Genomic DNA, 21,579 nt, shown 5'->3' with positions numbered 1-21,579 from the left:
TAAAGAATAATAATAAAGAATAAAAAGAACACAAATTTAGAACAAAGAAAGTTCTTATTATTTATTCGTATTAAAATAGATGTATACAATACATATGTACATATATGTACATGAATAGAGATCAGCTGTGTTGGACTCATGGGGTTTATTGATTTTAGAACTTAAACTAACTAAAATCCACTTCGTATTATTTTTTTTAATTCCTTTCGCATGTAGTTTCGCGCGCGCAACATAAATCTAAGAGCGCAGAGAGAATGATTTAGCATAATTTGAGAGCCTGTTATTAAAGGGTACGATTGTGGCTCAATGAAACAGGTTTGGAGCGCTTTAAGGATATGGTGAAATTGTTCAGAATGTGACAGTATGGAGCAAATGGGGCTTAAGAACTTAGAATTAACGATATATGTATGAACATATTTCACTGATCTGAGAATCTGTAAATAAAGCTTATCAAGAAATACATAGAAATACATACATATACATTAACATAAAATAAAACCTTTGCTATATGCATACTGTAATTTCGTCAGGAAAAAATATTAGTGCCAAGATAACTACTTTTTAACTACCTTTTTTCTACTACCTTTTTCAGTTCGCGTACTCTGCTACACTTTTTGGCGCGTAAACTCAGCTCAATCGCTTCCAACCTCACTCGTTATACCACGTACTTGCAGTATATTGGGATACTTGAAATACAATCTTGTCTAATTGAAAAATAAATAAGACCAACGAATTCTTCCGGATAATCTTATAAAAGGAAATTCGGAATGCGTCCATGTGCCCAGGTATATATGCATTTAAATTATGTTTATAGCATATCTAACAGTCGAGCCAGCTCGTACTGATTTATTTCTAAGAGCAAAGCCTTTACTCTCGCTCGTTTCGTGTTCCTTTCTTGTTGTTGTTGTTGCTCCATGACAAAACGCCAACAACAACAACGACGCAGACTTTGTGCCTGCAATCGCATTTTTTGTTTTGCTTCGACGTTCGCTGCTCTGCCGCGTCGCTGTTTGTTGTTGCTGAGTTACCTGCTCAACAAGATCTTTGTGCTGCCTCGCACTCGCACTCGAACAGGCACACACACAGGCGCACGCTCAAGCGGACACAGACACGCCGCCTACTCACTCGCTCTCATAGTGAAGAGCGTAACGCTCGCGCTGAATTTTTATTTTGTTTTTGTTGTTTCTTTTTTACTCCGCTCTTTGCATTGTATGAGCTGCGGCGTTGGCGTTGGCGTTGATGTCGATGCCAACGTCGACGTCGACGCTGGGTGCCCCGCTGCGTCCCCAGAGCCAGAGCCATAACTACTCACTACTACCTGCAGCAACATGCATGTGCATAAGCATAAGGCCTAGGCAGTCCGGCTGCACTCTGGAAGTGTGGCAGCGACGCCGCTGCCGAGGCTCTCCCTCTGCTCCCATGCTCGATGCGGTGCTCTTTTAATTTGAGTCGTTTTTTAAACGCGCGTATCTTGCAGATACGCTGCCTCGCATTGCGCCGCACAGCGCATTCAGTTTAGTTCAGTTCAGCCGCGAAGCGAGTAAAGACGTGTTTTCTCCTCAAACCAAGCCAAGTGGAAATCAAATCGCAGTTTGAGTTTGCGACACGTTTTAAGTGCTTCGTGTGTTCTTTCTACGCGACTTGAGAATTTTGAGAATTGTTTGTGTTTTTAAATAAGTTGCGCGAGCTTTATGAAAAATGCGAAAAAATCGAAAAACAAACTAAACAAAAATAATAAAACAAATATCTAAAACAAACTGATTCAATCCTATGCGATAAGTGTAAAAAATAATTTACTAAACAAAGATCATACGATACGACAAATGAAAATAAAAACAAAACAAAAAAACAAAGAATTAAAATACTTTGAGTGTTTGTGCTGCAAAACATTTCTGAAGTTTAACAACCTAAAATGCTGCAATTTTTAATGTTCAAAATATTGCACAAGAAATACAAAATCAATTGAGTGCACGCCCAGAAAAGTGTCACTGAGAGACAGCAGAACAATACGAAAAGCCAAGTCAGAGCAGGACAAAAGTCCCAAATTGAAAATCCAAACCAAACTCCGAAGCACCACACAACAAATTTACGAACTAAACCGGCCCATACACAAATATTCACACACACACCCACACCCACGCACTCACACACACGCACACACATAATGGCCGTGCCCTTTTATCTGCCCGAGGGCGGCACCGATGACATTGCCTCGAGCTCATCGGGCACCTCGGGCGTCTCCTCCTCCTCGTCGGCATCCTCCTCGTCAGGCGCATCCTCATCATCGGGCGTCTCCTCCTCGTCGGGCGCATCGGATGGCGCCAGCAGCGTCGCCTCACAGTCACCCAACACAACCACCTCGGCCACGCAGACGCCGATGCAGTCGCCGCTACCAATGCAAACGGACCAGGTGCTAATCGCCCTCTGCGAATGGTATCAGCAGCACCAGCGACATTACATCAGTCAGGCGAATACCTCGGGTAAGTTTATGGCTAGCAAGTCCTTTGAATATAGTGTCTCCCCCTAAATGGGTCATTTCTTTTTTGTTATTTGTTGTTTTTTTTTTACAGCTCTAATTAGCCAAGTTGCTGTCGTTGGCCACTTGACTGCATTTCCTTCTGTAGGTTTCACTTTTCAAGGTTGTTGACTCATTCCAAGTTTTATGCCCCCGACTATTGTCGTAGCTGCTCAGTTTGTTGAGCCACGTTCGCGATTGTTATTTTTTGCGTATGGTCAGCACATTCCGTAAGCCAGTAAGAAAAACAACAACAACAACAGCAGGGCATCATGTTACCGCATATTCTGTAAGGGGAGGCTTGAAAAACTTGCTTAAAAAAATTAAAATAATGGGCCAGATATTAGACAAAAGAAGTTATTAGCTTCAGAACATACTTAAAATATATACATATATAATACATACATATACTCATTGCTCTTCTCAAATGTGAATGCTATAAAGTTAATCCCACTAAAAAATATCGCATATATATAAACCCATAAAAAACTTATAGTATTTCCCTATTTCCCTTCCCTTACTCAATTCTTTTCTTAATATGCTTTGTGTGATTGCCAATGACAGGAATTGAATCACCTAAAAGTCATTACTATAAAGAGGGATTCCTTTGATAAATATTAATAAAAATGTCGTAGTATTTTCCTTTTTCCGTAATCCTTTCTTTAATATTATTTTCATTACCCAACGGATCATCTGAAAATCAATAATTAAAAGAGGGCTTTCTTTAATATATGTAATATTTATGATTCTTATAGTATTTCCCTAATTTGAAGCGCAGTAAATCCTTTCTTTAGTTTGTCTTGCACCCTACAATGGATTTTTTAAAAGTCAATACTTTAAAAAGGGATTCTTAAAATATATTCTATAATATATATATATATATATATAAATATATGATTATTATAGTAGGTCACTAATTCCTGGCTTGGTTTTTTTTTATTCTTGAATTAGTCATCTCAATTATAAAACATTATTTCGGTCTTTGCCAACCGCATTGCAAAATCTTTCTATTTTAATATTCCCCAATGGATCATTTCCAAATCGATACTTTAAAACGGGATTCCTTTTATTAACACAATTATATTGGAAACTACTTAATAGAAGTTTCCTGTTTGCCAACCGCATTGCTGACTAAATACAGGCTCTATAGCTGCATATGAATCAGCTGTAGACTTATTGTCGGGGCGGTAAAAAACGAACACGCCTCTGATTAGACTTAAGATCTGGCGATACGTCAGTTCTATTGCAAATTTAACGAAATCCAAGTCGATTTTCAAGTGGTAAGCCACAAACTTATGCTGAATGCGGTATTTTATAGCTAAAATAAAAAAAAGCGAAATAAACAAAATAAACGAAACAAAAGGTGGGCGTGTGCTGCTGTTGCTCGAGTGTCCATAAAAAAGAGCTCGGCACGTTTAATTGGCACGCGCCAAAAAAAAAAAAAATAATAATAAAGCGCCAGCTCCAGTTAAATACGTCGATTGCAGTCGAATGTCTTATTCGAATTGTGTATCCATGAGATATGTATCTTTGTATCTGCTTGTGTGTGGCACGTTTCTAGCTGCGGCCAGTTGCTGCGAGCCACTAACCCAAATTATTAAACGCCATTTGACCTTAGGCGCACGTCTGGCCCAGGCACCATTTGCAGTTGCAGTTGCAGTTGCAGTTGCAGCTAGTTTCGGCTGTGTTTACAAAGCATTTGACTTAACGGTAGTTTAAGTAGCCTTTGACTGCGGTCAAAGCATTGTTGCATGTTGCGGTCTCTCTCTCTCTCTCTCCCTCTCTCTCTCTGTTGTCGCGGCTTTTGCGTAATAGACCCGGCCCCTTGTCGTCGCTTGTCAGCTGCGGTTTGTTACGCCGGACACTGAGAATGGCGAGAAAAACAATTTTCAGTGTTTTTTTTTGTGTTTCTTTTATGTTTTTGGAATTGTGTTTTTCTTAGTTTTTTCCTGCCACTGTCAGCAGCTTCAGCTGCGACGCCCCGCGCTGATTATTATTTATGGCCGAGGTAGGCAAAACCTTCGAGAGCTCCCTACCTCGCACGGTCGAGTCATGAGTCACATTTTAGTAGTTGTTTATTAACTGCAATATATATGTCATAGATATGCGCTCTTAACATACGTATATATTGATTATAGCAGTAAAAAGCAATCTTTTTGGCCTGTCCAAAACGCGTTGGCAGTCGCCACCCGTTTGCCTAATTGCCCTGCTCGGAGGAGGTGGTGCAGGGAGGGGGGAGGGTGGCTTTTTAGCTAGGAGGCCTGCCTCTGAGGCCAGCCAGGTAGCCAGCCTGTCTGTCTATCTGTGTGTTGCAATCTGACTTGGCTTACGAGTTTTTGATCGAGCTATCCAGGCACTTGCATTTTCTATCAGTCCATACACTTGGCTGACGCAACACGAATTGCATTTTCGCTAAGCCTTAAAGCTGTTATTAAATGGTATTTCAGGCCAATCCTAGTGCATAGAGTCTTCCCAATTGAATTTCATTCCAATTACATGGCTTGGCTAAACCCAACCCTGCACTCAATTTGGCTTGGCCCTTGTTTGCAGTCGCTGCCCCTCAAGTGCATAATTTATCTAATAGTAACACATTTGAACAACTAGGCAACACTGCTTTGGGCACTTGACAACACTAAGCTAGGCTCGAGCTTAGCCTAACCCTATGCCGTTATGCGTTTAGCTTGATGACGAAACCCTTTCGCACACATCGTTTTTTATATTCATTTTTTGCCGCAGCATCTTCAACGCGCACCCAACTCCAACTCGGGAGAGTCGCCACGTTTGGGACAACGCTTAGTCATCGACGCAAACTACCAACCCCAAAGCCTAAAATATGTGTGTATATAGAAAGTACCAATCCCTCCCTACCCCGCAAAAGCTTCAAGTTCGTCAGCAGCAGCAGCAGCAGCAGCGGCGGCGGCAGCGTTTGGGCGCCTTTTGTGCTGCGGCTGTGCGCCTAAGTTGCTTAAGCGGCTCCAAAAACCCACCCCTAAAATTGAACGCCCGCTGGCGTGGGGCCTAACAAAAGGTGCAATGACAGTGCGGATGGTCCCCCACATCCCCCCGCTACTGCGAGGCACAATCAGGGTAAAAGCGACGCCGTTTTGGCTGTTCCCTTTTGGTCTGGTTATTCGCGTCATTCGACGATTCCTTTCGGCTTGTTGCCAACAGCTGTTGCTGCTAGGCGTTGTTTTTGCTGCCGCTGCCGCTGCCGCTGTTGACGTCGGCGTTGGCTTTGGCAGCTCTGTCGCTCTTGACATTTTCCACCATTTTGTTTTGCTCAGCAACTTCGCAGTCGAGCTAGCGGAAATCAGCGAAGCGCCGCATATACAAAAAAAAATGGCGGCAAACATGGCGACCTTTTGGCGTTGCTTTTCCTGTTCCTGTTCTATTGCTGCTGTTGCTGACCTGGCAACAGCTGACGTCGACTTCTGCATGGGATTATGCGCAGAGAGTAATGAAGCTAGTGAAGGAAGGGGGGCAGAGAGAGAGAGAGAGAGAGCTAGCTGTTGATAGATAAAGAGAGCTGCTGCTGCTGCTTATTATCTCATTGCCAGGCTCGCTTCACTCATTTTGTACAGCCTACACAGTGACTCGTGTGCTTCAGCACCAACTTCATCATCATCATCATCATCAACAGCTTCATCATCATCATCATCATCATATCCATTTAGATTTCCTTTCTGCACTTTGCGGCTGAACAAATGCAAATTTACTCGGCCCTGTTGCCAGGCCAGTCTCCGCTTTATATGTGCATATATACACATATGCATGTGTGTGTGTGTGTGTGTGTTTTAGCCATGGCTTTGAGTTGCGGCTGCCAATGCTCAGCTTCACTTTGTGCATTGTTTTCTTGCTTTTGTTGCTGTTGTTGTTCGTGATTTGGTTTTACATTGCCGTGAATTTATTTGCCGCTGTTTTATGCAAATCTGAAATGTTGCTTGTCGCTGCGGCAGTTGCTTCATTAATTGCTTCATTCAATTTGAGGATTGCGTTTCCACTGCGGATGTTGCCTGTGGTGCCATCAGACCGCACCCCGCCTCCCCCTGTGCATCCTTCTGTTATGCATTTTTATGCAGCCAGTTGCCATAAACATTTTGATGACCGAAAAATCTATCAACGCAGCTGTGGCACGCAACAGCACAAACTTCTGCTGCTTGCTCTAGCTGATACACTTCCCATTTTTGGTGGCCAAGTTTTTTATGACATATTTTTTCTGGGCATGATAGCTGCAGAGTCTGCGATGATAGCCCAGCTGCACATTTGGGCAGAGTTTTATGCGGGTGTCCCATATCTAATACCCTTTATAATACTCATACAGAGCACATTTGTAATACTCTTTCAGAGAGTAGAGCATTTTCAATTCCCTTTCAGAGAGTAGACTACTTTATACAATTATACATTTTAATAATGTTTTATATGCAGCACAAGCCAATTACGAGAAGGTAATCAAATGAAGTAGAGGCTACGATCATAAATATCCATATTATTGCAATAAATACGAACGAACGTAAACTGAAAGTTGTTCTATAAACAAAAGATTTGTTAACAAGTATTATTCCTAGAGTGAAGGGTATTTAATTTTCGACTCAGATTTCGTTTCTCTTCTTTATGTTTATCTTTTGATTTGAAAACTATGAATCTTTAAAGCAGCCCGGGTTTGTTTATTATTCACACCATTCAGCGCAATGAACTTTTCACATTTCAAGTTTAAATGCCCGCCAGGCACTTTGCTTAATAAGTAAAGCACGAAAGCAGCAGCAAAAAAAATGAATAAAAATAACAAAAATTACTGTTAGCTAGGTGCATAAACTTGACACTAGGAATGAGCTACCTATAGGCTCTAACACTAAGTAGTAGTATGTATCCAAGTGCCTGACTGTCTGCTCTTACCCGGCTCTGATTCCCCGTGTGCACATGTGTGTGTGTGGGCTGCTTTCTGTGTGTCTAGTTGGCTTTTGATTAAGTCTCACACGTCTGAGGCCGTGCTAAATTGTTTGCATTGAAGCATTGCACTGAACTGAACAGACTTTGTGCTGGGCTGGGCTGTGCAGGGCTGTGCAGGGCTGGGCTGGGCTAGTGGTCTCGACTTGGCAATATCTATGTGGAGGAACGTGCTCAAGTTTTTGTTATGAAATTGAGCCTAGACACAGCCGGCGCTGGGCCTGCCGCTCGAGCGCTTGAGCGTCAGACAAAAGAAATGCGCCCGGCAGCCGCTCAAGGCAAAGTGGAAAAGGATATATGTATCAAAAGGAAGAAAACTAAGAACAGGATATGCCAGCAGACTACAGCTACTTGTTATAATTGGCAACAAGCGAAGGCGTCCGCAATGACACCTAAAGATACGACATAGACGGGGGCAGAAGCGGGGCCCAACTTTAATGCCACCAAAGGTGTCCCCATGGAGCAATGCTCTGCATTTTCTTAGCAGTTAATCTGATCAGTTAGGGGCAGACAAAGCTGTGTAATTTCGCAAACTGTGAATAAGTAGCTCCGACTAGATTTGCATGCACATACGTATTCACATTAAGACAAATGCTGTGGGAGCATTTAGCAGTTGTTAAAGCTCGCCTCCTGCTGATCAAGCTATCAGCACATGTGCTGCAATTAACAACGCAAATAATAAACATTTTACAATTAAACAATAAATGAATTTAACAGCAAAACGCTGGGCAGCATTCGAACAGATGAAACGCAATTAAAATAATTAAAAAAACGGCAAAATGCACGTTTTATGTGCCACCAGCACAACCGCAGCAACAATAACAATAATACAAAAAAAAAAATATATTAATAAATGAAACGAAATTGCAAATGAAGAGCAACAACAACAGCAACAACAACAACAATAATAATAACAACCAGCGGCAGCAAAAGTTGTCGACTCCACCAGACGCGCTGTCTTCGCTGCGTCATCCGCCAACTGCTGCGAGTGGTGTCCACTCGACGTTGGCGTGTCCAAGGGTTGCCTCCCCTCAGCCACTCACCCGCTCCCCGGTGTCCCACTCAACCGCCTATCCGGCAAAGCCCGCGCATTGAGTTTCATGTGCGCCGTTAATTGTTGTTAACATTTTGTTTGCACATTTACTAATCGCATTTGATTGTTTATTGAAGAAGTTGATAGCTGATTGTGCCGCTTGGGCCAACAACTTGTGCAACTGCCGCTTGACGCTTCTCATATTACGTGTCCACACGGGCCAATGAATCAGTTTGCTGAACAGCAGCGAATGATATCATGTGCCCCTTTATGTAATCTTCGAAAAGCTACTTGTTTCCACTTAAAACATTTCCGATTTAATATGAGTATTATCAAACCTATGCTCACATCAAGCTGAGCTGCGAATTGAACTTTAACCTTCCTGTATGCTGAGCGGCTGTCTTGCCTCTGAGTTAATCAACAGTCAGCAAGCTGCTTGCATTAAAAAGAAATATAATAAAATAATATTTTATTAACTGAAAGCTGATTCATAATAAATAAAATAAATAATATAGAAAAATAAATAGAATAAAAAACTAATTAAAATAAAAAAATAATTAAAATAAAAAAAAAAATTAAAAAATAAAATAAATAAATTAAATAAAATAAAAAATAAATTAAACAAATAACATACATAAAATAATAAAATACATTTTCATTTTTTTGATATATAATAAAATACAAATAAAATAAAATAATACAATTCTAATAAGTATTAAATTTGCACACTCTCTGATTTTGGCTTAAAACATTTTGATATCAGCAATAGTTTTCAAAGGTTCCTTTGTTCAATAATTTATTTGTCGTGAAAAAAATTGATGTCTTTGCCCCAAAAGAAACACATGCTCAATATATTTTATATCGGTACGTGGTAGCTGCAGCTTCTAAAGCCCGAGTTGTGTACAGCTTTTCGCCAAATAACTATGCAAAGACATTTTCCGCTGCTTCATACGCCAGCAGTTTTCTGCGTCAGCTTTTCTTTTGCAGCAGCAAAATCAATGGCTTTTGGCCATTCCGTGTGTGTGCGTGTGTCTGTGTGTGTGTGTGCGTATTGGCCTCGTCGTCTTTGGCTCTGGCAGTTTTTTTTATAGCCCTTTAAGCTGTGTCGTCGCGTGGCTTTGTGTGTGCCCAACTCGAGAAATTGAAAAATTGCATTTGTCTGTCGTTTATAAAATATTGAGCATGCATTTTGCAGTTTGCTTGCGTTTTGTTTGTGCCACGCAAACGAGGCGCTTAAGCTGCGCATACTGCCCGGAGGCAGGGTATGTTGCACAGTCGATGTGCTATGTACATAACAATAGCAATAGGGCATCTCGTCGTCGGCATCTGAGTTAGCCTGTGTCTTGGCTGTGCGCTGTGATAAGCGTTTGAGCTATTTTCAGACATTTGTTTGATATGCCAGGCGCTTGCAATTTCTATTGCAGATGAACTAGTGGGAAAGAAGGCGGTCGCGTGTTTTGCAGAATTTAATGCTATGCGTAATATTCACAAGTTTTCGCTTCTGGTTGTCCCTCAGTTGGGGAAACTGCCTCATTCCATCGAGAAAACAAAAGGCATTCCGTACGCAAAATGTTCATTTCATTGAACCAAATCCCCGTTTAATTAGTGCTGCAATTAAATCAAACTAAACTAAATGATAATTATACAACGCACACGATTGCGTGCTACGTGGTCTACAAACAGAGTTCAATTTGAAAAACCGCTCGACTCGACTTGCCACTTGGGGCACGCGTCGCGAGGCACGCAACAGCCAACTGGCAACTGGCGCTGCCCGGCCGTCTAACCTTGCACATAAATCAGTAAAAAACGCGAAAATTGCTCAGCTTGAAAATATAGTGTTTATTTTTTGTTGTTTTTTTATGAACAGTTTGTTTATTTTATGTGGCGGTTCGCACGCTCAGGCTTGGCCAGCTGAGCTTGAAGTCGAGTGGAAACAAAAGATGCCTCATCAGCCTCATTAGACACACGATCTGGACGCGGCGACTATATAAACATATATGCAGCTTAAAACTGACCTCGCTCACTGCGCTTTCTTAACTCATTAGATACAATTATGCTGCTCCATGCATTGGCAGTTATATATATTTGAATAAGATAGAAATATATATAAAATCCTCGCTTTGCTCCAGAACCTTCTGCTCAGGCATTCTAATTCAATTTCATTAGTTAACGATATATACTATGTATAAGACTTCATGCATCATCCAACTTTTACTTCTAATCCAGCAAGAATCTTGCTCAAGAACTTTCTCTTACATGTGACTCACATTCACACTCACACTTTCATCAAAATTCTTGAGATGACTTCCGCATTTCGAGCAGCTGCCAAATTTGCACGTCTCATAACGGTAAAGCACATTACACAAATGGCTAATTAACGCTACCAAAATTGGTAATTAACAGTTGAATATGGCAATCGATCGATCGATCGATCGATCGACCCGGCGACACCTGCTGATTGACATTCAACTTTGCATTGTTCGCTGTCTCGACCCCGTCTCAAATACGTTTTTTTTATAAGACCAAAATGGTTTTGAGCATTTGTTATATATAGACAAGAATCTTGTTGACAACTTGGACAACAATTTTGTCGACTGCGATTTCTTTTTAAGTTCTCGCTTGCGACTTCCTGAATCTCAAGCACACAAAAAAAAAATGGCAATTAGTCACTTGACCGCATTGGGGAATTCGAATTTGGGTTGGAGCATTACAAATTGTACCGTTAACACTTTGGCCCTGAATCGAAAAAAATAAATAAAACAAAACGGCAACCCCAGCTGCAGCCTCGCCTAATTAAAGCCAACAGCCTGACGATCGACGAGCCAACAAATTTGTAGCTCGTCGCATCGTGACAGCCAGCGAATCGCCTTAAAAGACCGAATTCAATTCGACTCGATTTGGTTGCGTGCTGTTTCATGTGTGTGTGTGTGTGTGTGTGGGCGTCAGGTGTGACACAACAATGCAGCGTGTGGCATGGCGGTGAGTCGAGGCAACATGCTATATAACATTTTGTAATGCCAATTTTTGAAATTTCTTGGCTTTTTTTTTTTGGTTTTTTGGGTAAAATTAAGCAGCGGCTGCTCCTTTTGGATACCACAGTCATTCCTTTGTGCTGTCAGTCTTGAAGTTGCAGTTGTTGTTGTTGTTGTTGTTGTTGTTGCCGTCTCGTGACATCATTAATAAATGTCAGTGCTCCAGTGACAGTTAACAAAGTTTCGTTTTTTCTGTAAATGGTATTTAGAAAAAGAACTCACATTTCGCATGTATCTTTAGCCTAACCTGAATTATACAAATTCATATTTTGGCTTACAAAAGGAAGAATTCACATCACACTTATATCTTTATCTAAGCCCCAATAATGTAATACAACATTTTATATAGTTCGAGAAGAAGAATTAGCATTTCGCATGTATCACTCCTTTAGATTTCAGAAGTATGTTTGCCTTATCCTAAATTATGATGCTTGATTCTTGGCATTTTGAGAAAAAGAATTAAGATTGAAATGTATCTGTATCTCAACCTAACTTAAGAAGATTCTTTAATTGCGTATTGTATCTTTACCTTAACCCAAGAAGATTAATTAATACTTCAGAAGTATCTTTGCCTTAACCTAAATAATTAAGTATCTTATTTTGTTTATCATGAAATGAATTAAGATTTAGGAGTTCCTTCTGATCTCATAAAGAAGAATTGAGATTTCGCATGTATCTTAGCCTTAACCCAAATTAAAAATGCAATATTTTGAATTTCAAGTAGAATTAAGATTTCGCACGTACTTAAACCTAGTTTATAAACCTGCATATTTTGAGTTTGAACTGGCACACATTTAGCATCTGATCAGCGATCGGGCTTTCAGGCCCAGTGACCAACTTAGCCAACTGATGCCAGATCCATTGAAACTCGTTTCAATTTCGATTTCTGCGGTACGACGCAGTTGTTGCCTGATATTCATACTCGCATTTAGTTGTTAATGTTGTTGCAGTTGTTGTTTTTGTACTTGTTGTTGCTGCTGTTGTTGTTGCTATTTTTCAAACACTTCAAGGCCATCATGAGAGGCATATGCTGCTGCGGCTCTGACGGTCTCGACTCTGGGCTGACATGTAATCAACTGCAAAACTGCACAACTAAATAGCAAGAACAGCTGGAGTTCGCTTAGCCGACGTTTAAATACCCTATCTACAAATTGTTGGTAAATTGTGCTTAGACTGATCTTTAACATAATTCATTTTGTGTATATTTTATTGAATGCAGATTCTTTTTCACACAAGAATTAGCTGTAACAATTATGATACACGAGATCTATTTATGATAAAATTTATTACATGGGAAGTGAAATAATAATATCCATTGTTAGGGTATACAAAATGCATTCGGTACGTCGTCAAACGTTTTGTTCTTTTGTGGCAAGCAAAGCGTAACACACACACACACATACACACACTCGCACACACAGAGCGCTCAGCATTTTTCACGTTTTTCCGCCAGCCTGCTCGGTTTTTCCTCGGGCCGCGTGTAAATTGTTCTTTGAGCTTCTAACGTTCTGCTTAGTTTAACTTATAGCTTGACTTGGGCTTTGTTATTGCTGTGTTTTGCCTGATTGATGTTTGTCAGCTGCTGCTGCTGCTGCCGCCGCCGCGGCCTCAACAATTGTTGCGACATTGCCGCAACGGCGAGTATGAAAAATTAAAGTAAATTACACACATAATTGTTGTTCTAAGACAGCTCACAGATGCGACAAATGCGGCCCGTACACACCCGCAAGTCCCTCGCAATAATCGCAATTCAATTAAACATTTGCCATATTGTCGGCCATTTGCCGGGCCATAAAAATACTTGCATTCGTCCAAACAAATGCAGAAAACTAGCTAACAATTGGTCACGTTTCGTCACCAGCTAACAGCATTAACAGCAACAATAACTACTTACTGCAACTGCAACAATTGCAGCAGCGCCCGCACCGAGATGCGATCATAAAAATTGCTAAGGTGCCATAAACCTCCTAAACGCTAGATAGAGGTGGGACAGAAACAAAACCACAGAAATTGATTTTCCAACTGTGATCCCGAGTCGTAATTGTTCAGCCTAACAGTAACATTGTAGATTTAAATAAATACGATACATGAAGATATTGTGTACTGACTGTGCTGTCAAAGCATCGAAGACTATCGTTATTGTGCAAAGTATCGATTACGATAAATGGTTCTTTATCAAACTGCCTACTATCGTGAGCAAAGCAATAATTATTAATTATTTCATATTTTAATATTGATAAAAAATAAAATAATTAATAGATGATAATTTCCAAATTATCGAAGGCTAACGTAATTGTATATATTATCGATAACTATCGATAATTCGTTGTGGAACAACTTGAACTTAAAAATATTATTTGCTTTTAATGCAGCTTTTAAAAATATAAAAAATATAAATATTTTAAAGAAAATATGAGTAGCTAAAGGTGAATTAAATAAGAAATTTAAAAAGTAACAAAAACTCATACATATTATCGATTAATTTCAATGGTTCTTAATTGAGTTATTTATCGTAAAAATTACTTGTTAGATTAAACACAGCTTTTTGAATAGATTGAGCAGTTTAATAGATTGAGATAAGAAATTGAATAAATAATATATATAAATATGCATGTCATTATCGACTATCGAACTATCGGCAATTATCGAATAGTCGCACTATCGAAGGGTTTTCAACTATAAATATAAATACCGTAATAATTGTCTTATATGCAGCTCAGTCACAGTCAGTCACAGTCAAGCGATATCACAGCCCAAGCTCATCAACCTGCACCACACCTAATCGCACACACACACACACACACACACAGTTGTGCCCACATACTCATATGCAAATGCAATTTTAACACTTGGCAAATAATTTTCCACACAATTTGCAATTAGTAGTAACATTTTCAATGCGCCTCATCATAAAGGCACCAGCATGGCCCAGCCAGCCAGACTTCTACACATAGAGCTGGCTAGTTATATAAGCTGGCCAGCAGCTAGCTAACTACAAGATACAAATACGAGTCGTAATGATGCCTGACTTGGGCTACAGCTGAGCTGGACTGGCAGATTTTCAAGGTTAAATGCGACGTTGGTGCGCGCGAGCGTTCAGCGCACGTGAGCCGCAGTGGAGCTTCAGGCAGCTGGTTGACTGCCTGACTGCCTGACTGCCTGCCTGCCTGCTAACTCAAACTAGTTTCAAATGGCATAAAGTATCTGTAAGATACAAATGCGCGCATGAGCACAAGGAGTGGCGCTGTGCAGTTGCCTGCAATTAAGCGCAGATTTTGTTTTGCTTTGCAACTGCAACTGCAACTGCAACAGCTGTGAGCCACTCGATTCGCTTCACTGCGACCCGCTGCGCTACGCTGCACGCTATTCGAGTTCAAGGCTAATGGGTCAATTGCAAATTAGTGGCCTGCAGGTTGACGTTGAATGACATTATTTGAGCTTGCCTCTGGCCGTATCTGTATCTATGTATCTTAAGCTATTTCAAACTGTCTGCCCGCCAAGCCAATTGACTGACTGACATGCCAAACTTGCCAGTTACAAATGCTGGCCATAAGCACCACACAGCACCACCGAGCACCACCGAGCACCACTCGCAAATAAGTTAGCCCTAGGGGCAATTAGCTGCTTGAGACATTATCGTTTCGGTCAGTCGGCGTTGTCGGGTGATTTGTATAAATTTTGCATTACAATCAATCATATGTCGCTATTAAATTGCTTTTTAAGTAAATAAACATTAAGAAATCATATGAAAATGTTCCCCCCAACACAAGACAAACTGCCAGGCAACAACAATAACATTAAATTTATGCGCATATCAAGTGATCAGCTTAGCTATCAACGCTTTTCTGTTCTCAATTTGCATGAGATGGCAGAAAAAGAAAAAGAAAACAACAAATATATATATTGCATCAATATGAAATGACATTGTACGGCAAGTTAGATACAGCTACTTATTTAGCATACATAAATGATGTTGCAGCTGCTGCACTTGCCACTTGGCAACTTTGAAGACACATTTCAGCTCCGATTGACTCCGAAGGAGAAGATCAGATTTATACTATAGCTACGTCAGGCAGATACTTTTAACTTTTAAGATACTTTTAAAGCGCAGCACAAAAGAAGCCGCTGGCAAGGTGGGCCACTTGATGATTTTATGATAGGTTTTATGATTGGCATATAGCGAGGACTTGCCGTAATTAAAATCGCTTTTATGGGCAGACAGCGCCGCTAAGTGCCCAGTCAGTCTCAGTCGCAGCTGCAGTTGCAGTTCCAGTGGCAGTTGCACAATGGCCGACGACCTTAGACACTTCCTTGCATTGTCGCAGCCACAGTCGCAGCCGCAGCCGCAGCCCAAGGGCCAATGACAGCGCCGACACCTTTGTTTACATAGTATTAATAGTATTATTGTAATTGTTGCTGACGATCTTAATGGCCATTTTATTTATATGCATTTTCTTTCTCTTTCTCTCGCCTGCAGCGCCGCAAATCTTTCAGTATCCGCCACCGCCCAGCCCCTCGTGCTCGAGTGCCCAGTCGCCCAGCTATACGGGCGGGGATGTATTCTTTGCCCATGGCATTCATGTGCCGCCGCGCACGCCTCGCACTAGCATCAGCTTTGCCGCCGGGGAGGAGCTGAACTTCTTCCGGCAGCCATATCCGGCGCCGACAACGCCGCAGCCAATGCCACCGCAACCGCCGGCGCCGCAGTCGGCGCCACCGATGCACTACAGCCACAGCTACCCGCAGGCATCACACTTGCTGCAACATCATCCGGCCTCCTACGTGCACCCGCTGCCGGTTGGCGCCTACTATGCCACCTATACGCCGCCACCCACGCCGAACACTGCGAATGCCTCCACCTCGACCTCGGCGGCTGCATCGCATGCGTCTTTTGGCCGGCACGGTCATGGCCCGGCCATGGCATCGACACCATTGGCGCCAACTGGTCCCAAGATGCGTCTGCAGCGCAGCCAATCGGATGCAGCCAGACGGTAAGTACTTGGACCCGACCCAACCCAACCCAACCCAACCATCCCCCAAACCAAGCCAACCCAAACAACATTTCAAATTTCATTCATGTTTCGCTGCTCGCTGATAAGCAATGCAAAGTGGAACATATATAAATTTCATTGGAGGCCGTCATTTACATGCATATAAAAAACATTACAGCTTATAGTGGCTCCGACTTTTTAATACCCTCTACGCTGGGCAATATTTCAAAGTATATATAATATTGTTAACAAGAAAGTTTTTTGAAGTTTAGGTAAACTTTTATTTAATGTCGAATTTTAAAATTTAAGTTTAGCTTTTTGAGTGTAGTTCACTTGAAGTCTATAGGAAGTTTTATAAAAAAAGATTCCCACAAACAACGCAAAATTAAATTAATGAAAATGAAAAAAAAAAACCTTGCAAATTAATCACAATTTTTTTTCTTTGCGCTTACTTAATTATGCATGCACTGATAAGAGCACACACAATTTGTGATAATCATGTTCTCGCCCTCTCCCTCTCTCTGTCGCTCTCTCTCTCTCTCTCTCTCTCTCTACTCTAATGATAATCATTTTTTCACTCTCTACTTTATAGCAAGCGGCTGACCTCGACGGGCGAGGATGAGCGCGAGTATCAGAGCGATCATGAGACCAGCTGGGATGAGTTTGACGATCGCTATGACAATTTTACGGCCGGACGCGAACGGCTGCAGGAGTTCAGCGGACGCATACCGCCGCGCAAGAAGAAGACCAACAATCCGGGCAACACCAACAATACGCATCTCTGCGGCGGCGGCGACAATGCCAACGAAAACGGCTACATCCCACAGCGCGAGCGAACGGGCAAGGAGAAGGTAAGCAACGGAATTCCGTTATGGATTTTAGATTCCGATCACACAAATTAGAGACAAATACGAGTTCATTAACTTGCCGCAGCAGCTGGCAAGTCCAGATGGCACACGTGCTAGCATTTTTCAAAGCCCAACTAGCAAAAACATGCGCCTAAAAATAGTCGCAGGCAATGACAAATTGCCACAGGGAGGCGGAGTCGGAGTCGGAGTTGTAGCTGGGGCTGGGGCTGGGAATGGAGTTGCAGCCACAAGAGTCGTGCATATTTCAAATGTTGTATAAGGCAAACTTTGCACATGCTAAAAGTGTGATAAAAATTAATTGCGCAGCGCTGCTTCTGCTTTCTACTGCTGCTGCTGCTGCTGCTGCTGCTGCTCTGGAGCCAGCCCAACGCCTGCTCCCACCCTCTGTGGCTTCGGCACCGCTGCTTTATGTTAATCGAGGCAAGTGTCGTTCCCGTTCCCGTTGCCGTGCCCTCGCCCTCCTGGAGCTGCCACTACTAGTTTAGTCAGTCAAAGAGTCAGCCTTTGTCAGCTGCCACATGTGTGTGTGTGTGTGTGTGCATTACAGCCTGTACATAATATATAGTTTATATATATGCGTATACTATGCATGTCTATAAGTACTTTAGATTGCATTGTGACAAAACTGGGCGCACTTTTATTTCAATTTCTTTTTGTTGTTTTTTGCCTGCGCAATTAAAAAAAAAACTGCAACCTTCAATCGCATGACACAGACTTGAGGCACACACTCATAGCAGCAGCTCCCACTTGATACCATTTTATTTATAATTTATTATTCTGTCTTTTTTCTTGTTGTTGCGTGTCATTTGTTTGCATTGCTTGCATATTGCCCCTTATCGAGGCTCTTCGACACTCTGGAGGCCCGAAGCCAGCACTCTTGGGAAGCTGGGCAAGTTTTCGCGATTTGCCTTATCGGAGGAGTGCGCTTTAATGAGATCGTGAGAATATTTGCAATCTGACGTAGGCGCCCAGTTCCCCATTGCATCGATTAAAGTAGTCAAGTGCTTGTTACATATGTATGGCACAAATCTATGTCGAAATTCAAACACATGTGCCAAAGTGCTTTCAATTGATTTAACAAATGCCGAAACTCTATTAAAATATGCCCAAAATATAATAATAATAATTTGCATAATAAATATTGCGCGCTGCTCGAGCCGATTTGGCTATCGAGTATCGACTCGGGGCACCACGTGCAACACACAATGGCCATTCAACCGTGAATGCTCTACAAATAAATGGCATAAATTATTATTTTATATGTGTCCATTGAATGCGATAAACGAAATTGTTAAATGATAGTCTGAGCGCTTTAGGAAACATAATTACGCTGACTATATTGACCAGCCATTAACCACATTTGGGTCACCCACATAACTTCCGGTCCATGATATACGTATCGGTGTGTGGTGTGTGTGAGAGTATGTGTGTGTGTGTGTGCGTGCTGTGCTGTGCGGGGAGGAGGGGTTGCAACTGCGGTCAAACTAGCAGAGGGCACGTGACTTTGTTATGTGGAGTTCCATATTTATGCGACCCTCGGGACTTTGCTACTTTAACAATTGGGTTAGCCACATGATGAGTATTTGATTCTCCGATGCTTAGTAAATCTTGAAATTAGTTACAAACAAATACTAAATATATATATGTATTTATTTTGGAATTCTTTTAGAAACAGCAAAGCTTCACTTGGCCAACAGTTGTCACCGTTTTTGTGCTTGCCATGGGCTGTGGCTTTTTTGCAGCGCGATGAGTGCCAAACAGCAACAACAACAACAACAACAACAGCAAGAACAACAATAAAAACCATAAATAACCATATATACTTAATCCATAGTGAAATCAGCTTACGTATTTTATTCCCGTATACATATATACATATATATATACAAAAACAGTGAAGATCTTGCTGATCTAGAGGAAAACGAATCTTGAATGTGTATAAAGTTAAGGAGGTTGACGGGACACAAGAACAATATAAATGTATATGTATTTGTATTCGTACTCATATATTCATATTTCTCTCTCAAATGATAAACTATCCTTTAAGACAACAAAACATGCAACAACAATTCAAACTGCTCAATTGTAATCTGTAGACTGGCTAAAGACTAAAAACCACAAATGAACGATAAATATTTTTGCTAACATAAATATACGAGTAAAAATATTTAATACATATTTTTTGGTAACGCTTTTTCGATAAAAAAAAAACAAAAACAAAAAATAAACTCGAGCATATTTTTGTAAACTCTATAAGAAAATGTCATAAACTATATATACTAAATCTATATGTAAAATTCAAGTAAAACTGTAAACTGCCATCTTTTGAGATACTTTTGTAGGCCGGTCTTCCAGCAATTCAATGTCTGAGTTTGATTATTTCTTGCTATTTTGCATTTAGCTTTGCATTTCGTAAAATCTAAAAAACAAAACAAAACTGTAAACTTAAAAAGATAAAAAAAAACAGAACAAAAACAAAAATCTTGCTTCCAAAATATTTTCAATATATTTTAATTGTATTATATTTTTGATTGTCAAACAACAAATTTTCAACGTCTTCACATTGTAATTTCAATTACAAGAAAATATATTTCATAAATATTTGTAGCAATTACACAACTTAATTAAATGTTGCTTTAAATTAGTTCAAATCTTAAACAAAATATTATTTGAACATAAAAAGTATTTAGCTTTAATTGTTATAAATGAAAATCACAGAAAAAATCCCACACAAAAGAAAGAAAAAAAAAAAGAACATTTTTGTATATAGTTTATATGCCATTTTTGTGATGATTTTGTCTATGGTTTATTATAATTGTGCGCACATGTTTTTAGTTAAATTTGGTAGTCAGTAAGCAGCATATTTTCATGAGGATTATTTTGTTCATTCTTCAAATTGGTCTCACAATTTAGTTTTTAAGCAACATTGTTCAAGAAGTTTGCGCAAAATGTCCATTGAAATTTTCCAAAGCTTCACGACACGTTTTCAGGTTTACCTTTGCTTAACACTCAAAGCCAAGCGTTGAATGATCTCTTAACTGGAAATTTATAGAGGGCGCAACTCAATTGATCTCCATAGCTAGCCAAAGTCAAAAAGTCAACACGCAGCAAATCAAATTTTTGTTTGTTTTTTTTTTAATAGTTTTGTTGGTTAGTTTCAAAACATTTTGCCAAATTTCTTGACGTTTCAATGCTAATCGAACAGTGAAAAAATAGTAAGGAATTTAAAGAGCAAAAAATAATTAAGAAAATGAACATATAAAACGAAAAGAAAAATGAAAAAAAAAAAAAAAACTATTCCCAAAAATCGCATTGATCTCATGGATTTTTTTTATCATTTACATCAGCAATTTTTTACTTGCATTAAACGCGATGAGAAATATGTAAATTAGGCATAATTATGTAAAAGTTTAGGTTTAGGATCGCCAAGCGTTTTAGTTTACATATTCATAGCCTTAAGTTTCTTTTATGTAAAGTTTTCCGCTTGTTGTCATTTGACAAATCAAAGCAATTCAAAAAATCACGTCGCATCTAAGTAAATGTATTGTTTATCATATGTTAAATGCCTGTAAGTAGAGCAAAATTTTTTGGTAGCTTAAGAGTTATTCATTTTACAGACGAGATACAGAGAGATACATACACTAGTTAATATAACAGCAGCGAGCAGCAAAAGTAGACAAAATTTGTTTATTATGATTTTTTTCTTATGTATTTTTTTTTTTTTTATACACATACCCATAATTTGTAAACAACTATTCCACACACCCAAAAAAAAAAAACAAAAACAAAAACAAAAAACACAAAAAATCTATGAAAATTTTTGTAAATTTTTCTAAAATGAACTCAACGCAAAGTTGTCATTGGCCAGCAAAATTTTGGTTTTGTTGCTAGTGCCCAGCTTCTGCGATGATTCATTCTAATTAGTTTTCACAATGATCTCGGTAAAGTTTTGTGGCCGCGCGCCCAAAAGTCATCAAGATTTTTGGTTGCCATAAACTGAAACAAGGCAGAAAAGCAAGAAACAAAAATAAAATGAATCACATAGCGAAAATTTGTTTATTTTATTCCATGCGAACTTCCGACATTAAATTAAGTAATTCGTAATTTGTATATAGCGCAAAAATCAAATGCCATTTTGTATAGATTGTTGGTGCCAAAACAGTGAAAATGTGTGTTAAATATGTGCTGCCAACTT

At 40.1% G+C, this 21,579-nt stretch overlaps 1 protein-coding gene across 1 annotated transcript; it reads left to right on the top strand.

Annotated features, from left to right (window-relative positions):
• The first annotated feature begins 1,829 nt into the window (after nt 1–1,829).
• hid (head involution defective) lies at nt 1,830–20,507 on the top strand. Its single transcript, XM_064689080.1, has 4 exons — nt 1,830–2,480; nt 16,002–16,515; nt 17,108–17,366; nt 19,054–20,507. The coding sequence occupies exons 1-4, from the start codon at nt 2,165–2,167 to the stop codon at nt 19,132–19,134; spliced, it is 1,170 nt and encodes a 389-aa protein (XP_064545150.1). The 5' UTR covers nt 1,830–2,164; the 3' UTR covers nt 19,135–20,507.
• The last annotated feature ends 1,072 nt before the right edge of the window (nt 20,508–21,579 follow it).

This window comes from Drosophila montana, unplaced genomic scaffold (assembly GCF_035044405.1).
Source record: "Drosophila montana isolate Dmon_TW-CO22-7 unplaced genomic scaffold, ASM3504440v1 contig_3217_1, whole genome shotgun sequence".
NCBI classification, from domain to species: domain Eukaryota; kingdom Metazoa; phylum Arthropoda; class Insecta; order Diptera; family Drosophilidae; genus Drosophila; species Drosophila montana.
Note: the sequence above shows the minus strand (reverse complement) of the source record. Positions and strands in the feature narration are given on the sequence as shown.